This window comes from Cottoperca gobio, unplaced genomic scaffold (assembly GCF_900634415.1).
Source record: "Cottoperca gobio unplaced genomic scaffold, fCotGob3.1 fCotGob3_397arrow_ctg1, whole genome shotgun sequence".
Taxonomy (NCBI): Eukaryota; Metazoa; Chordata; class Actinopteri; order Perciformes; family Bovichtidae; genus Cottoperca; species Cottoperca gobio.
The window spans coordinates 228,762-242,388 of NW_021166986.1; the positions used below are offsets into that span (position 1 = coordinate 228,762).

Below are 13,627 nucleotides of genomic sequence, written 5' to 3' on the forward strand. Positions count from 1 at the left end.
ATTTCTGAACTTTAGAGTCAACACATTTGGTAAGAGGAGACATTAACAGAATCTTTATTTATTACATTATTACCAGTTTGACTTTACAGTTAAAAAATAATAAAAACAAAACTAGAACGTAAGAACGGCGAGCTTCCACTTCACACCGTTTCTCATCTTTGGTGCCGTCAGGACGTCAGCAGCTACGAAGAAAACAAAGAGAATGAAGCAACAAAAACAGAGAAATGACTGGAAATAAAGATCTTTCATACGTCACAGAGTGTCACAGAGTGTCACAGAGAGTCACAGAGTGTCACAGAGTGTCACAGAGTGTCACAGAGAGTCACAGAGTGTCACAGAGTGTCACAGAGTCACAGGGTGTCACAGAGTGTCACAGAGTGTCACAGAGAGTCACAGGGTGTCACAGGGTGTCACAGGTGTCACAGAGTGTCACAGAGAGTCACAGAGAGTCACAGAGAGTCACAGAGTGTCACAGAGAGTCACAGAGTGTCACAGAGAGTCACAGAGAGTCACAGAGAGTCACAGAGTGTCACAGAGTGTCACAGAGTGTCACAGAGTGTCACAGAGAGTCACAGAGTGTCACAGAGAGTCACAGAGAGTCACAGAGAGTCACAGAGTGTCACAGAGAGTCACAGAGAGTCACAGAGAGTCACAGAGAGTCACAGAGTGTCACAGAGAGTCACAGAGAGTCACAGAGTGTCACAGGGTGTCACAGGGTGTCACAGAGTGTCACAGAGAGTCACAGAGTGTCACAGAGTGTCACAGAGTGTCACAGAGAGTCACAGAGTGTCACAGAGTGTCACAGAGAGTCACAGAGAGTCACAGAGTGTCAGAGTCACAGAGAGTCACAGAGTGTCACAGAGTGTCACAGAGAGTCACAGAGTGTCACAGAGTGTCACAGAGTGTCACAGAGTGTCACAGAGTGTCACAGAGTGTCACAGAGTGTCACAGAGAGTCACAGAGAGTCACAGAGAGTCACAGAGTGTCACAGGGTGTCACAGGGTGTCACAGAGTGTCACAGAGAGTCACAGAGTGTCACAGAGTGTCACAGAGTGTCACAGAGAGTCACAGAGTGTCACAGAGTGTCACAGAGAGTCACAGAGTGTCACAGAGTGTCACAGAGTGTCACAGAGTGTCACAGAGAGTCACAGAGAGTCACAGAGAGTCACAGAGTGTCACAGAGAGTCACAGAGTGTCACAGAGTGTCACAGAGTGTCACAGAGAGTCACAGAGAGTCACAGAGTGCCACAGAGAGTCACAGAGTGTCACAGAGAGTCACAGAGTGTCACAGAGAGTCACAGAGTGTCACAGAGTGTCACAGAGAGTCACAGAGTGTCACAGAGAGTCACAGAGTGTCAGAGTCACAGAGAGTCACAGAGTGTCACAGAGAGTCACAGAGAGTCACAGAGTGTCACAGAGAGTCACAGAGTGTCAGAGTGTCAGAGTCACAGAGTCACAGAGTGTCAGAGTCACAGAGTGTCACAGAGTGTCAGAGTCACAGAGTGTCACAGAGTGTCAGAGTCACAGAGTGTCACAGAGTGTCAGAGTCACAGAGTGTCACAGAGTGTCACAGAGTGTCAGAGTCACAGAGTGTCAGAGTCACAGAGTGTCAGAGTCACAGAGTGTCACAGAGTGTCAGAGTCACAGAGTGTCACAGAGTGTCAGAGTCACAGAGTGTCACAGAGTGTCAGAGTCACAGAGTGTCAGAGTCACAGAGTGTCAGAGTCACAGTGTCACAGAGTGTCACAGAGTGTCACAGAGTGTCACAGAGAGTCACAGAGTGTCACAGAGAGTCACAGAGAGTCACAGAGTGTCACAGATGGCACAGAGCAGATAAGAGCTGTCTTCCGCTCACCTTGTTGTGAAGCTGCAGGTTTCTGCTGCTGGAAAGAAGCCATGATGCTGTTTGCAGTGGAGTTTGGCCCAGTGAGCTGAAAGGTAAGAGACACCACGTGAGACCAGAGAGTTTCTTTGTATCTAGCGTCTAAAATAATATCACATCACAGATCATTTAGCTGACGCTTTTATCCAAAGCGACACAATAAGTGCAAACAGTCAAGAGGATACAACTCTGAACAGCAGGAAGAACAACAGCTTCAAACACAATCGTATCAGTGAACTCTGTCTTCAAACAGTTTAAGTGCAACATCCAGAAACAACAGAATACAAATTCAACTATTAGCTATAAACAAGCCAAACCAACACAAGTGCAACAAACAAAGAACAGCTGTTTAGTGTCTTCATGGGTCGAGGTGCAGTCGACACAGGTGAGTGTTCAGTCTGCAGGTGTGAAGACTGTCTGCTGTCCTCACATCACTGGGGAGGACATGTTGGAGCAGGAGAGCAAACAGGAGGGTTTGTTTGAGGGTCTCTGGGTCCCACTCGTAGTGAGGGCGCAGCGAGCCAATTAGTCGACGCAGAGCGACGTGAACGCGCTGCGCTGTCTGGTTGGACCGCGGCCTGGATGTAAGGAAGGAGCTGATCCCTTCCTACATCCAGAATATGAACAATATTCTCCTCATTGTTTTTGGTTGCTTCATATTTTAAATGTAATTCTTTCTCACATGCACAATCATTTCTCATTCGTTCGTCAAAAATGAGATGAAACAAGTGCAACTCTAAAGATACGGTAATATGGTATGTTTACCGGAGCTTGGTTGTTCTGCAGGTTCTCGGGCCACACCTCAGGAACTGCTGCCTCCATCATCTGCAGAGCCTCCTCGAAGGCCAGCTGCAGCTTCTCCGCCTGTCTGTCAAACTGGAACAGCACCAGCGCCTTCAGCAGGCAGTGCACCTCCTCTGCAGGAAGGAGAATTTAATATCTTATATTTAATGCTTCTCTAGAAAAGAAGATTTCCCATCATGCCTTGCTGCCCCCTACTGTTCAACATGATGGTGGTGCAGTACATCTAAATGATGAAGAGCCTGTAAGTGTCTGCACCTCTCATCTTGTCCACGGTGGTGAGGATCTCGCCCAGAGCGTACATCAGCGCTCTGTCCTCCATCGGGCTGCCTTCCTTCAGACTCAACTTCTTCCTCTCTGCTTTCCGCCGGTTCTTTGAGGATCTCCTGCGGACGGAGCAGAGACATGTTAATGTTGAGTGTGTGTGTGTGTGTGTGTGTGTGTGTGTGTGTGAGTGTGAGTGTGTGTGTGAGTGTGTGTGTGTCTCACGAGGAGACGCGGGAGTTGCTCTGGGAGTATTTGGAGCCGGTCATCACACTGCTGGCTTCAGAGTACAGCTCAGCATCAGGACAGTCAGGACCCTCGTCATCTGATGAAGAGCACAGAGCTGTCACTGCACATCTCGGCTTTAATTAGCATTTTAAAGGTTCTCTAAAGGTGGAGCTCAATCCCTTTTCGGCTTCTCTCTTCGATACTTCTCTCTTTTGAAGACGAAATGATCGTGATAGCAACAAACGATGATGAAGAATAAATAATAGTCACAGTCTCATACGCACATGTGAGGTCCTCCTCATCCCAGAGTAATGTTTCACTTGTTTGAACACATTAAATGTTTTTGGTCACAGTATCGAGGGTATTTAGCCGCGAGCATAATGAACGTTTTGACCTTTTACACCGTGAAAAACTACATTTTGACACGGAGTCAACAGATAGAGTTGACAAAGTCATCAAAAGCGTATTCTCACCCAGCATGTCCAGTCTGGCCTTCTCTTTCTGCTCTCGAACCACAGCCAGCCGGGTCCTGTGCCGCGCGAACGTCACTACCTGGGCCTCCAGGAACGCCATCTGGGTGCTGACAGCTGACACGAGACAACGACACAACATCATAAAGAGACAACAACTCACAAAGAGCGCTCTGCTCCTTCTGAACATGAGCCTTACCTTCCAGCAGAGCAGGCTTCAGGTTGGTTTCAGTGATGTCATGTCTGTTGTGCATGTAAATCTGAAGCAGACAAAGAAAAGATCTTATGGTGATGTCAAAAATAAATATAGGAATAAACTAAAGTGCTAAAGACTGACCAATCGGAGCGCCTCCTCCCAGACTGAACCCGTGACCAGAGCCAGGATGGCCTCCTCACAGTCCTATTGGAACACACGTGAGAAAGGGTTATATTTATATATAATAATAAATAATAATATATATATATATATATATATATATATATATATATATATATTATATATTTGTATGCACGTCTATGATGAAGCTGCAGCAGCTTCGTGCTTTAGAGGATCTTACTTTGGCGTACTGGTCCAACAGCAGAGCAGCTTCTGAGTACCGTCTCTGTTCCGTCAGTTTCTCTATAAGAAGGAAACAAACATTTTTAGGATTTTTTGTCCGTCTGTCAACAACGTGCATTCTTATCTACCCGTTGTCATGGTTACCTGCCAGGTCCCTGGCCAGCAGAGCTAGCTGGTCGGGCGGTAGTGGGATTTGCTGCGCCACACAGATGGCGTTCCTCCAACTGGAGCTGCTGGCGAATGCCTGCAAGGCGCTGGCCGGCTCTCTGCATCGCCATAACAACAGGCCGGCCTGCTCCGCCTGTTGCTGCTCCATCAGGTGCTCGGCGTAAGCGCAGCTCAGAGCCTAGAGGTCAAAGATCAAAGTCATTATTAAAACCCCAGGAATGAATGACACCTGCCCATCACAAACTGTTTGAGCAACTTGTGGGTAAAACACAGAATATTAGAGTTGTGTCTGTACCTTGTAGTAAATCACCGTCTGCTGTGTACAGTCGCAGAGCTTCACTGTAGAGCTTCTGCTCCTTCACCAGCTGCAAAGCTTCAGGGAAATGTTCCCCTCCTGAACACAAAGCAGATCAGATCAGATCAGATCAGATCAGATCAGATCAGATCAGATCAGCTCACAGTAAACTTGTGCAGCTGAACAAAAACTAAACATCCTGTCCGGCTTGCGTAACATTAGCACTGTTCCACGTTTTAGATGCACAGATCAACAAAGTTCTCATCAAAGGAACATTAGCATGGGCTGCATGGCCGTTACTCGAGGCTGCATGGCGGCCGTTACCCGAGGCTGCATGGCCGTTACCCGAGGCTGCATGGCGGCCGTTACCCGAGGCTGCATGGCGGCCGTTACCCGAGGCTGCATGGCTTCCTGATAAAAATGAAGCATCATAAAGGTGCAGAGCTGAAGGAGACGCTCATACTGACCACACTTGCTGAGGTGATGCAGGGCCTTCCTGTAGCGCTTCAGGTGCTTGTCGATGGTGTAGCGCTGGTAGTTTGGCTCCAGGCTCTTCAGCATGTTTAAGAAGGGGAGGTACTCTTTAGGGTCCTGCAGGGATTGTAGATCAAACATAACGTACATCAGTAATAAATACATAAACAATGACACTGTAAGATCAAGATAATGAAGAGGAAGTTTCCTCCTCTTCCTCCTCTTCCTCCTCTACCATCTTATACCTTCTGGGATTTCTCGGCCACCATGAGCACGAGATCAAAGTCGTACGTTCCCAGAGAGTGTTCGTACAGGTCGTTGACGTTGACGAGGAAGAGGAGGTACTTCAACGCCTCTTCAGCGCGCACAGCGCCGGGAGCTTCAGGAGGGTTCACTGGACAAACACACAAACACAGGATGAAACAGGATCTGCTCCACGTCAGTGTAATCACAACGTCATCAGCTCATCGCTTTGTTCACCTCGCAGCTCGTGGACTTTCTGCAGAGCGGTCTCCAGCTCTGGAACGCTCTTCTTCACGTGAGTCGTCAGTACGGACAGAAAGAACCTGAAGGTGGACGATATGATGGTTTTATATTCTTCTGAGAACATCAGCTGTGCAGTGATGAGGCCACACATTGTTATTGTGATTATTAAGATTCTAAGCAGACGCATGAACACGTTTCACTGACTTGTTCGGATCCATTGATTCCATGGCGCTCCGTAAAGCATCACAAACTACATCCACCTTCTTCTGCCCAGAACCGGGCGGGGTCTGGACCGGGCTGCTCTCGGGGCGGGGGTACATGCTGCTGGTTGTATCCTCCTCCCTGGGTACCAAAGAAGAAATATAACGTAAAGCGAGGAGTTCTCCTCAACTGAAAAGATGACAGATGTGAAGAGTCTCACTTGAGCTCAGTGAGGAACAGGTTGATGTGGCTGATGGAGTCGAGTTGTGTGATGAAGGTCTCCATGTTGTCCAGGAACACCTGCAGGAAGAGACGCACATTGAAACATGACTCGTCAGAAACCTTTGCTTTTGTGCAACAGAAATAAAGGTTAGGGTTAAATCTGTCACGTACCTTTGGGTTGTGGTCATAAATGAGGTTCAGGTTGATCCTCAGCTTCCTCATACACTCAAAACTATCTCTGAACCTCAAACTGCAAAGAAAACATGTTTAACTTATATAGTATGGTGCAAATGTATTAATTAGTATGCAACGTTTACATAACATCAAGCAGAACATTAAACTCACCTGTCCAACCACTTCCTGAGCTGAGCCAAGACCAGCGCTCGATGATGCACGGTCTCCAGGTTCCACGAGGCATCTGCACACACACACACACACACACACACACACACACACACATCTGTATAAAAACATAATCCCACTTGCAGCAGTGCTGTGGAGTTCACACGGGCAACATGTCTGTGTATCTGACCTGTAGAATGACTCGGGTGTCTTGCGGTACCACAGTGACGATCCTGGATCCCCTCTCCACCCGCCGCAGCGTCTCGTCATTCTGACCTCCATCGGACGCCAAGGCCGCCTGCAGCCCTGCGGGGTCAAAGGTCATTCAACTCAGCTGCATCATACAAGGTACCAAAACAGCACACGTGTTCACATTACCCAGAGGAGCAGCCAGCGAACAACAACGCTAATGTTAGCAGCTACTTCCTATAAACACTGGACGTAACTCCTCCAGGTGAAAGGTGAAATAATATTCACACTGATCCTGGAACAGAGGTTAAAATGCATCCTTGGGAACCGCACAATAAGTTGCCAGAAAACATAATTATTGCACATTTGCTATTACTTGAAATTAAAATACTGGATCTATAACTGAACTATTGCTAATTATAATTCATAAACCTTTACCTTACTGTGTTTAATGTGAGCGGAATAACATCATGTGTGTGTGTGCGTGTGTGTGTGTTTCTTACCTTTGACGCTCAGTGCGCTCAGTTGGAGGCAGCGGCAGGTGTGGGAGTTTGTGGTGATGAGGAGGAAGTCGTTGCAAACGGCGAAGGAGGAGATATTGGAGGCCAGCTGAGAACGAAGCAGACGGACATGAACACACGAGCCGTCTTGTGATGAACACATGAAGAAGAGCTGGTGGAATGAATTTGACAGCGTACCTCTGTGTCTCCAGCGTACAGGTGGGATCTGTCCGTCAGGCCGAGAAGATGTTCCTGAAGACAGCGAAGACAAACGTGCACTTAGACCTGTACACAAGAACTCACTGAGTCATGTTATTATATATATAAGTATATAATAAGGTTGTGTTTCTACCTCCCCGCTGATGCTGCAGAGGGAAGTCTGAACGCAGCTCACGGGGAAGTTGATGCTACATCTGCTGGAGTCCTGCCAATCCTCCACTGACGGCTCAGGATGATCTGCAGATCATTCAAAGCATTATGTTCACCTGCTTCAACAGGGACATTCTCCTCAGTTAGGAAAGCAAGCAGGAAGGCACAAAGAGAACATTTACACATGAGAAATATTTAAATGTTATTTTAATGAATAGCTCATTTAGATCTGTGTTTAGATCGTTTGAAACTTCAGTTCATTGAAGGACTGTCAACACGAAGAGGCTGTAAATCCAACCCTCTGCACAATCTCTACGCTGTGCAGTGACACATGAACACATGAACACATCATTTAGCAGCAGAAGAAGAAGAGTTGTTGACTCACTCCAGCGCAGCTTCCTGATCTGTCCGTCCTCCAGCTGCAGTGCCACAGTGCCGGTCTGGGAGCAGTGAGCCATACTGATCACGACACCGTCCACTTCCATCTCACACCTGCAACATATGAAACACGTCCTCGTTTAGTTTCCCGTGAAAGTGAATTATTCCACAGTGTTTGCAGTTCAGCTCCGCGGACCTGACAGTGAGTGTGTCCTCAGCATCACGAGCAGGGTGGAGGATCAGCAGGGTGGAGGAGGTTGGCAGCAGACTGGAGCTCACACACACAAACAGCTCGTCCTGCAGCCACAGCAGCTGCCGCAGGGCCAGAGGCTCCTCCTGGGGAACCGACACTCTGAAGGAGAGAGGAATCATCAGCACTGAAGAAACTCTAATAACAGCAGAAAACAAGAGGTTAAAGTTCGGACAGTGGATCAGCTGCAGGTTCGTTACCTGAAGGTTTTGTGGCGGACCAGGGGACGAGACAACATGCGGAACCCATCGGCTGTTTTGTCAACTTGTTCACTTGAATCTGGAAGAACACACAAGACCCAGAACAAAAAAGACTCAGTAGAGAGCAGAAGAGTTGACTCGCATTAAGTGGCTCAGATCAGATCCTGTATGAATCATCTGCAGATGTTCTGGTTCAAAATGAAACTTTTCTACGGATGTCAGTTTTTGAGTTTTGAACATTTTGCCTGCAACAGACGAGGTCGGGCTTGTTTTGTTAGCATGTAAGCATCCGTCTCCTTCTACCCAAGATCCTTTATGTTTTGCTCCCCCCACTTCATTGTATTCACATTCATTCTGATAGTTGCGGTCTTCATGGGAAACATTGTAAAACCCACCTTGGCTGTAGACTGAGATCTGTCCGTCAGAAGTCAACGCTGCCAGCTGATTGGTCCTCTGAGGTCGGCAGAGGAAGGTCACCTGGTTGACTGGTGAGGTCAGCTGGAGCTCGAACGAACACATGGGAGGAGGAACCACACACTGCCGGAAGTTTGTCACCAGGATTTTATCTGAGGGGGGGGGTTTAGATAGATATTAACATAATGTCGGAACCATCCCGCAGCAACGTGACCTCTCGCCTCATTGGCTCTCACCTCCATCAATCACAGCCACGTTGGCGTTGTCGGTGGCGTCCAGCCCGGGGCTCTTCTCAGTCGTCCAGCCCCAGTCGTAGGTGATACTTGTCCAGCTGCGGGTCACCACGTGCAGCCTCAGGGGGCGCTCAGGGTCCCAGCAGACACACACCGGAGCCTTCTGAGAGTCTCTGCTGAAGTCCAGGCTCTGCTTCAGATACCAGTGGTAGTTCCCCACCACCCACAGCTGGACTGCAGGGGGGCACGGACACATTAAAGTGGGTCCTTCATGTAATGGTGTATTTGCTACAGCCTTCGCTGAACTCACTGAAAGTGTTGACTTGTTCGTCTTCTCCAGCCGTCATGTCCTCCAACCACACGGCTAACACAGTGGAGTCACTGTTCCACAGCAGGTCCTTCACCTGAAACACGCACATCAACCTATATTATATATATTATATATATTATATATATATTATATATACATATTCCATCTTTCTGTTCGGCTGAACGTACTCTGGCCTGGTCTTTGCTGAAGGGGAGGGTGAAGTCTCCGTGCAGCAGTCCGTTCTTCTCCATGAAGACCACGCTGTGTTTGTTGGGATGACGCTGAGTGCTCGCTATCAGGCTGCCCGAGGGTCTGAGAACACACCATGAATTCACACTTGATCAGGATCACATGTCCCGTTCTCCACACGGGAAACATCTGAATCTAAAGTAAGAACTGAAATGAACCGTACTTCCAGCAGAGCGCCTGCTCCAGGCCGTTGATGGGCTCGCTGGTGGCCTGCAGGACGCCCTCTCTGTTCCAGACCCGGACCTTCCTGGCTCCGGTAAGAAGACAGACGGCACTGACGGCAAACAGCTGACCGTCACCTCGCCATGTAACCCGTGGCGTGCGGTCGTCCCAGGCTGCGGCCTGCTGCACCTCCTGTGGGTGCACGTTAACATCATGTTATTCTTTGATACATTTTGCTCTTCAAGCTTCGATGTTTCTGTGGTTGAACCCCGACCTGGATCTTCTTCTTTGCTGCCTGTTTCCCCTCCGAGCCGTGGAACTGAGTCTCCTTCTTCCCCCAGCCCACCGTGATGAACTTCCCTGCAGAACACACAACATACACACGTTAGCATGTTTAGCCATATTACAAATATTTCATCTTGTGGCCCTCTGTGGGTCTCGACCCTCGCGTTGGGAACCAGTGATCTGAACAGAGCCCCCGTACCTTCGCCAAAGTCATCCTGGTGGATTCCCACCTCGGTGATCGGCTCAAAGTCTTTGGTCATCATGATGATGGTTTCCTGACCTGCGAGCACAAATGATTCCCGTTTTATTCTCTGGTAACGTTACATGTTTAACTAAGCGTTGATCTTTGGGCCATTGTTTTGGTGCGTTGTTCTCCGTGCAGCGATGCAGAGAGGCTGATAATGACAACGCTCTTTTCATTCAGCTTATTACTGACCAGTAGTGAGAACGACAAGCTCTTCATCAGGACTCCAACTCATCGAGGTCAGGCCGCTGTCCACACTGCCAACACACTCCAACTGTGGAACATGAACACACACTTTCAGTGAGGACCCTCGGCGACAGTGTAGCCCCTTAACGTCAAACTCTCTAATATTCTAACTGCTTACCCGGGAGGTGTTGAAGTTGAAGAGGACGACGTCGCCAGCAGCTGTGGCCAAACATGCCGACTCGAGCTCCGCCAGGTCCTGCAGTCCAACCACCGCTCCGCCGCCGTCCTCCGGGAGGAACCCCTCGGCTGTCAGCGACGCCTCACTGACCACCTGCAGAACAGAACGGAGAAAAGTTGATGATGAGTGAAGCAACTTTCAGCTCCACATGTAGTTTATAACTGAAAGGCTGCACCTTTCCTTTATTACTTGTTTATCGTTTGGACACACTTCAAAACAAGACAGAGCTAGTGTGACAAAGAGACAAGTACAGGTTGTCGGGTCCAGCTCACCTGGCCAGTTCGTGGGTCGTACTCTGTGATGGAGTAGTGAGAAGCGACCAGCAGCGAGCCGGTGTCAGCCCGCACGGATGAACACTGTGGGGAGCCTGGACCCTGCAGCTCCGAGCTCCGAAGGCTCTTCAGCAGCTTCAAGTTCCGCATTTCCCGATTGGCGACAAGTCTTCACACAGTTGGCATGAAGGGGACCAATGGGACGACACCTTAGATTTGTTTGTTATGTGAGTTGTGATGTGAAGCACTGGCACGGGACCAATGAAGAACGAGCCGTTGAAGTGATGGAAGTTTTCGCTCACAGGAAAGCAAAAGCACCGCGGGACGTCCCATTTCCTCTTCCAAATTGCAAAGGGAATTTTTCTGCGGAAGGGTATACATTCAAAGAGATTTAGAGGCTCACTCCTTGGGACTTTTCAACGGCAATAAAAAGCTTATTGTTGTAGTTATTTCAAACAGTTAACAAGCATTTAAAGGACGGGGCATTACCCACGTCACAGGATGCCAGTTAGCCACTAATGTAAAGTTTGCAGAACTATTAATATATTTTTAGAGCATGAACATTCATTCATTAACGTATAAAAGGGTGTGTTTGTCCTCGAGGTATCCAGCTGTGTAAATCTGGTGTAATAGAGACAACCTGTCACGACACAAAGGAGAGAATCTCCACTTGTGTTGCAAAAGCATTTAAAAAATGCATCTGGAACAAGAATTAAAGTCTGCACGTAAAGCCACAGGCCGTGTGGGGCTGTACGTACACACCGCAGTGATTTTGAGCTAACACGCTAAAATGCGCTGTTTACTACTATTAACAATCTGTAGTTTGAAGTGTTAGCATGCGTGGACTGGTGAACTAAACAATAAGTATGACCGGGATGATGAACGTGTGTAAGATAAAGGTTGGACATGCTCATGGTGCCGAGGGAAGTCTTTACTTTCAATTGGCGTACTAGTCTCAGGGACTGCTTTATCAGAGTTCAGGGTTACGTTCTGTCATTCCTTTCTAAACTAATCTCTGTGGTTTGAGATCATGGACCACTGACAGGCAGGATCTTTACTCCTGTTAGACTTAAAACTTATTTTATGATGTACTGATTGTCCCTCACCTTTTAGCTTAAAGAGCAACATTTGTTCAGAAACAAAGATGCGACCAACACACAGACTCAATGTCCCATTCTCAGTTTGTGCCTATAAGCCTCCACATAGAAAAGAGTTAGACGAACCCCGAGGACAACGAAGGAAGCGGATCATCGCAGTCAGACTCGAAGAGGTTGGAATGAGGGAGGCAGGCTAATCTCCATCATATTCGGTATGTAAGGGGAGGAATGCTGCAAGGGCGGATTCCTTATCAGGACTGTTGATTGATCAAATGAAGGTGTGCTGACAGCACAATAAGGCTTCTGCTAAGTGGACAACACACTTCAGGCATATACAACTCTCTACAGTCACTTACAGGAACATCTTCCAGCCAACATGTGCTACATCCCTCCCTCTAACTATGTCAAGGTGCACTAAACTTCTGTGTACAAATCATGTTCAAACGCAGCCTTGAGTTACAGTTTAGAGAGTGACTGATGTCTGCAGTGCAGCGAGGACGGTGTGATTCAACAAGAGCAACGTCAACGAAGAGTCAGAGCCTGTGGAAGGAAGAGACTTAGTAAGAGGGCTAAATATAGACCAAGCTTGACTGTAATCACAGGGTTGGTCCGCGCCTGGGCTACCGTGATGCTTCACATAAACACGTAGCTTCTGGTAGGATGTGCTGAAAACTAGTAACGTTGGTGACTGGCATCCAAGCTCGGAGAGAGATACTGGCAGAGAGTTAGTTTACTTTGAAACAAGTACAATAATTACTATCATTATTAATAATAAAATATTTTATTATAGATTTGACAGATAACAAGGCATGAAGTTGGCATAGATTTCAGAAACTGTAAATCAGTTATATGAACACACAACAAACACACACACACACACACACACAAACACACAAACACACAGGTTCTACACGAGAGGTTATGTATATATGTTATAATAACAACATATTCCTATGTTGACACGCACACGTGAAACAGGTGAACCGTTAACGTCACGTTCACCTGCAGCACCTGTAAATGAGAATATAAAGCAGTACCTCAGTGTGTAGCGCGTGCTCTCCATATGTTGGCAACACGTTATCTTTTGGGAGTGACGTTAATAAATGACAGGAAGCAACAACAGCATTTGTTTGTTTGATTGCGAAATGAGAGGGATATGAGAGGATATGAGAGGAGTGGGCGGAAACCAATAACAACGATATTTGGATTGATGCGCTCGCGCTTGGAGATCCACTCTGAAGACGGCGGGACTTCAAACATCAACATCTCGTTAGCAAACTGCGCGACGCGCGACGGATAGAGAGACAACCCCTCGTCTGGGGGGGTACACTGCGGTCTGTTGCCGCCTCATGTCGGGATAAAGACAGCAGAGAGGAAAGATATGAAATGAAACGTTACCTTTCTGTCCCCGTCCTCACAACACGTCTGTAATCCCGCCGTGAGGCAGCGCTCTCGCTCTGTCACGACTCCCGTTCACTGTGTGTCATGTCAGCAGCCTGTCATCTCGCGACAGAACAAACCAACACTTACTTCCTGTCAGTTTCTTTAGAAAATAAAAGCTTTATTCAGGTTTATTTTCATAGTAAAAGCCGAAAACATGTATTTTCTGCTCATCCATTAACGATGACATTTTAATGTTCATGCACTCTTCAGGTGTTT

General features: G+C 47.7%; 1 protein-coding gene across 1 annotated transcript; it reads right to left on the reverse strand.

Moving 5' to 3' along the window:
- Positions 1–30: 30 nt before the first annotated feature.
- Positions 31–11,021, reverse strand: elp1 (elongator acetyltransferase complex subunit 1). The gene is given in 37 exon segments (XM_029427876.1): positions 31–182; positions 1,856–1,931; positions 2,648–2,799; positions 2,942–3,069; positions 3,173–3,272; positions 3,649–3,762; positions 3,845–3,905; positions 3,983–4,045; positions 4,203–4,264; positions 4,349–4,550; positions 4,668–4,676; positions 4,678–4,766; positions 5,135–5,258; positions 5,387–5,535; positions 5,622–5,707; positions 5,832–5,969; positions 6,049–6,128; positions 6,222–6,300; positions 6,396–6,459; positions 6,462–6,468; positions 6,583–6,698; positions 7,085–7,190; positions 7,280–7,333; positions 7,434–7,537; positions 7,836–7,942; positions 8,025–8,180; positions 8,279–8,357; positions 8,674–8,844; positions 8,929–9,159; positions 9,236–9,329; positions 9,424–9,547; positions 9,648–9,838; positions 9,921–10,006; positions 10,131–10,211; positions 10,368–10,449; positions 10,540–10,692; positions 10,872–11,021. Coding segments are annotated over 37 exon segments (3,939 nt in total). The 3' UTR covers positions 31–111.
- Positions 11,022–13,627: the final 2,606 nt, after the last annotated feature.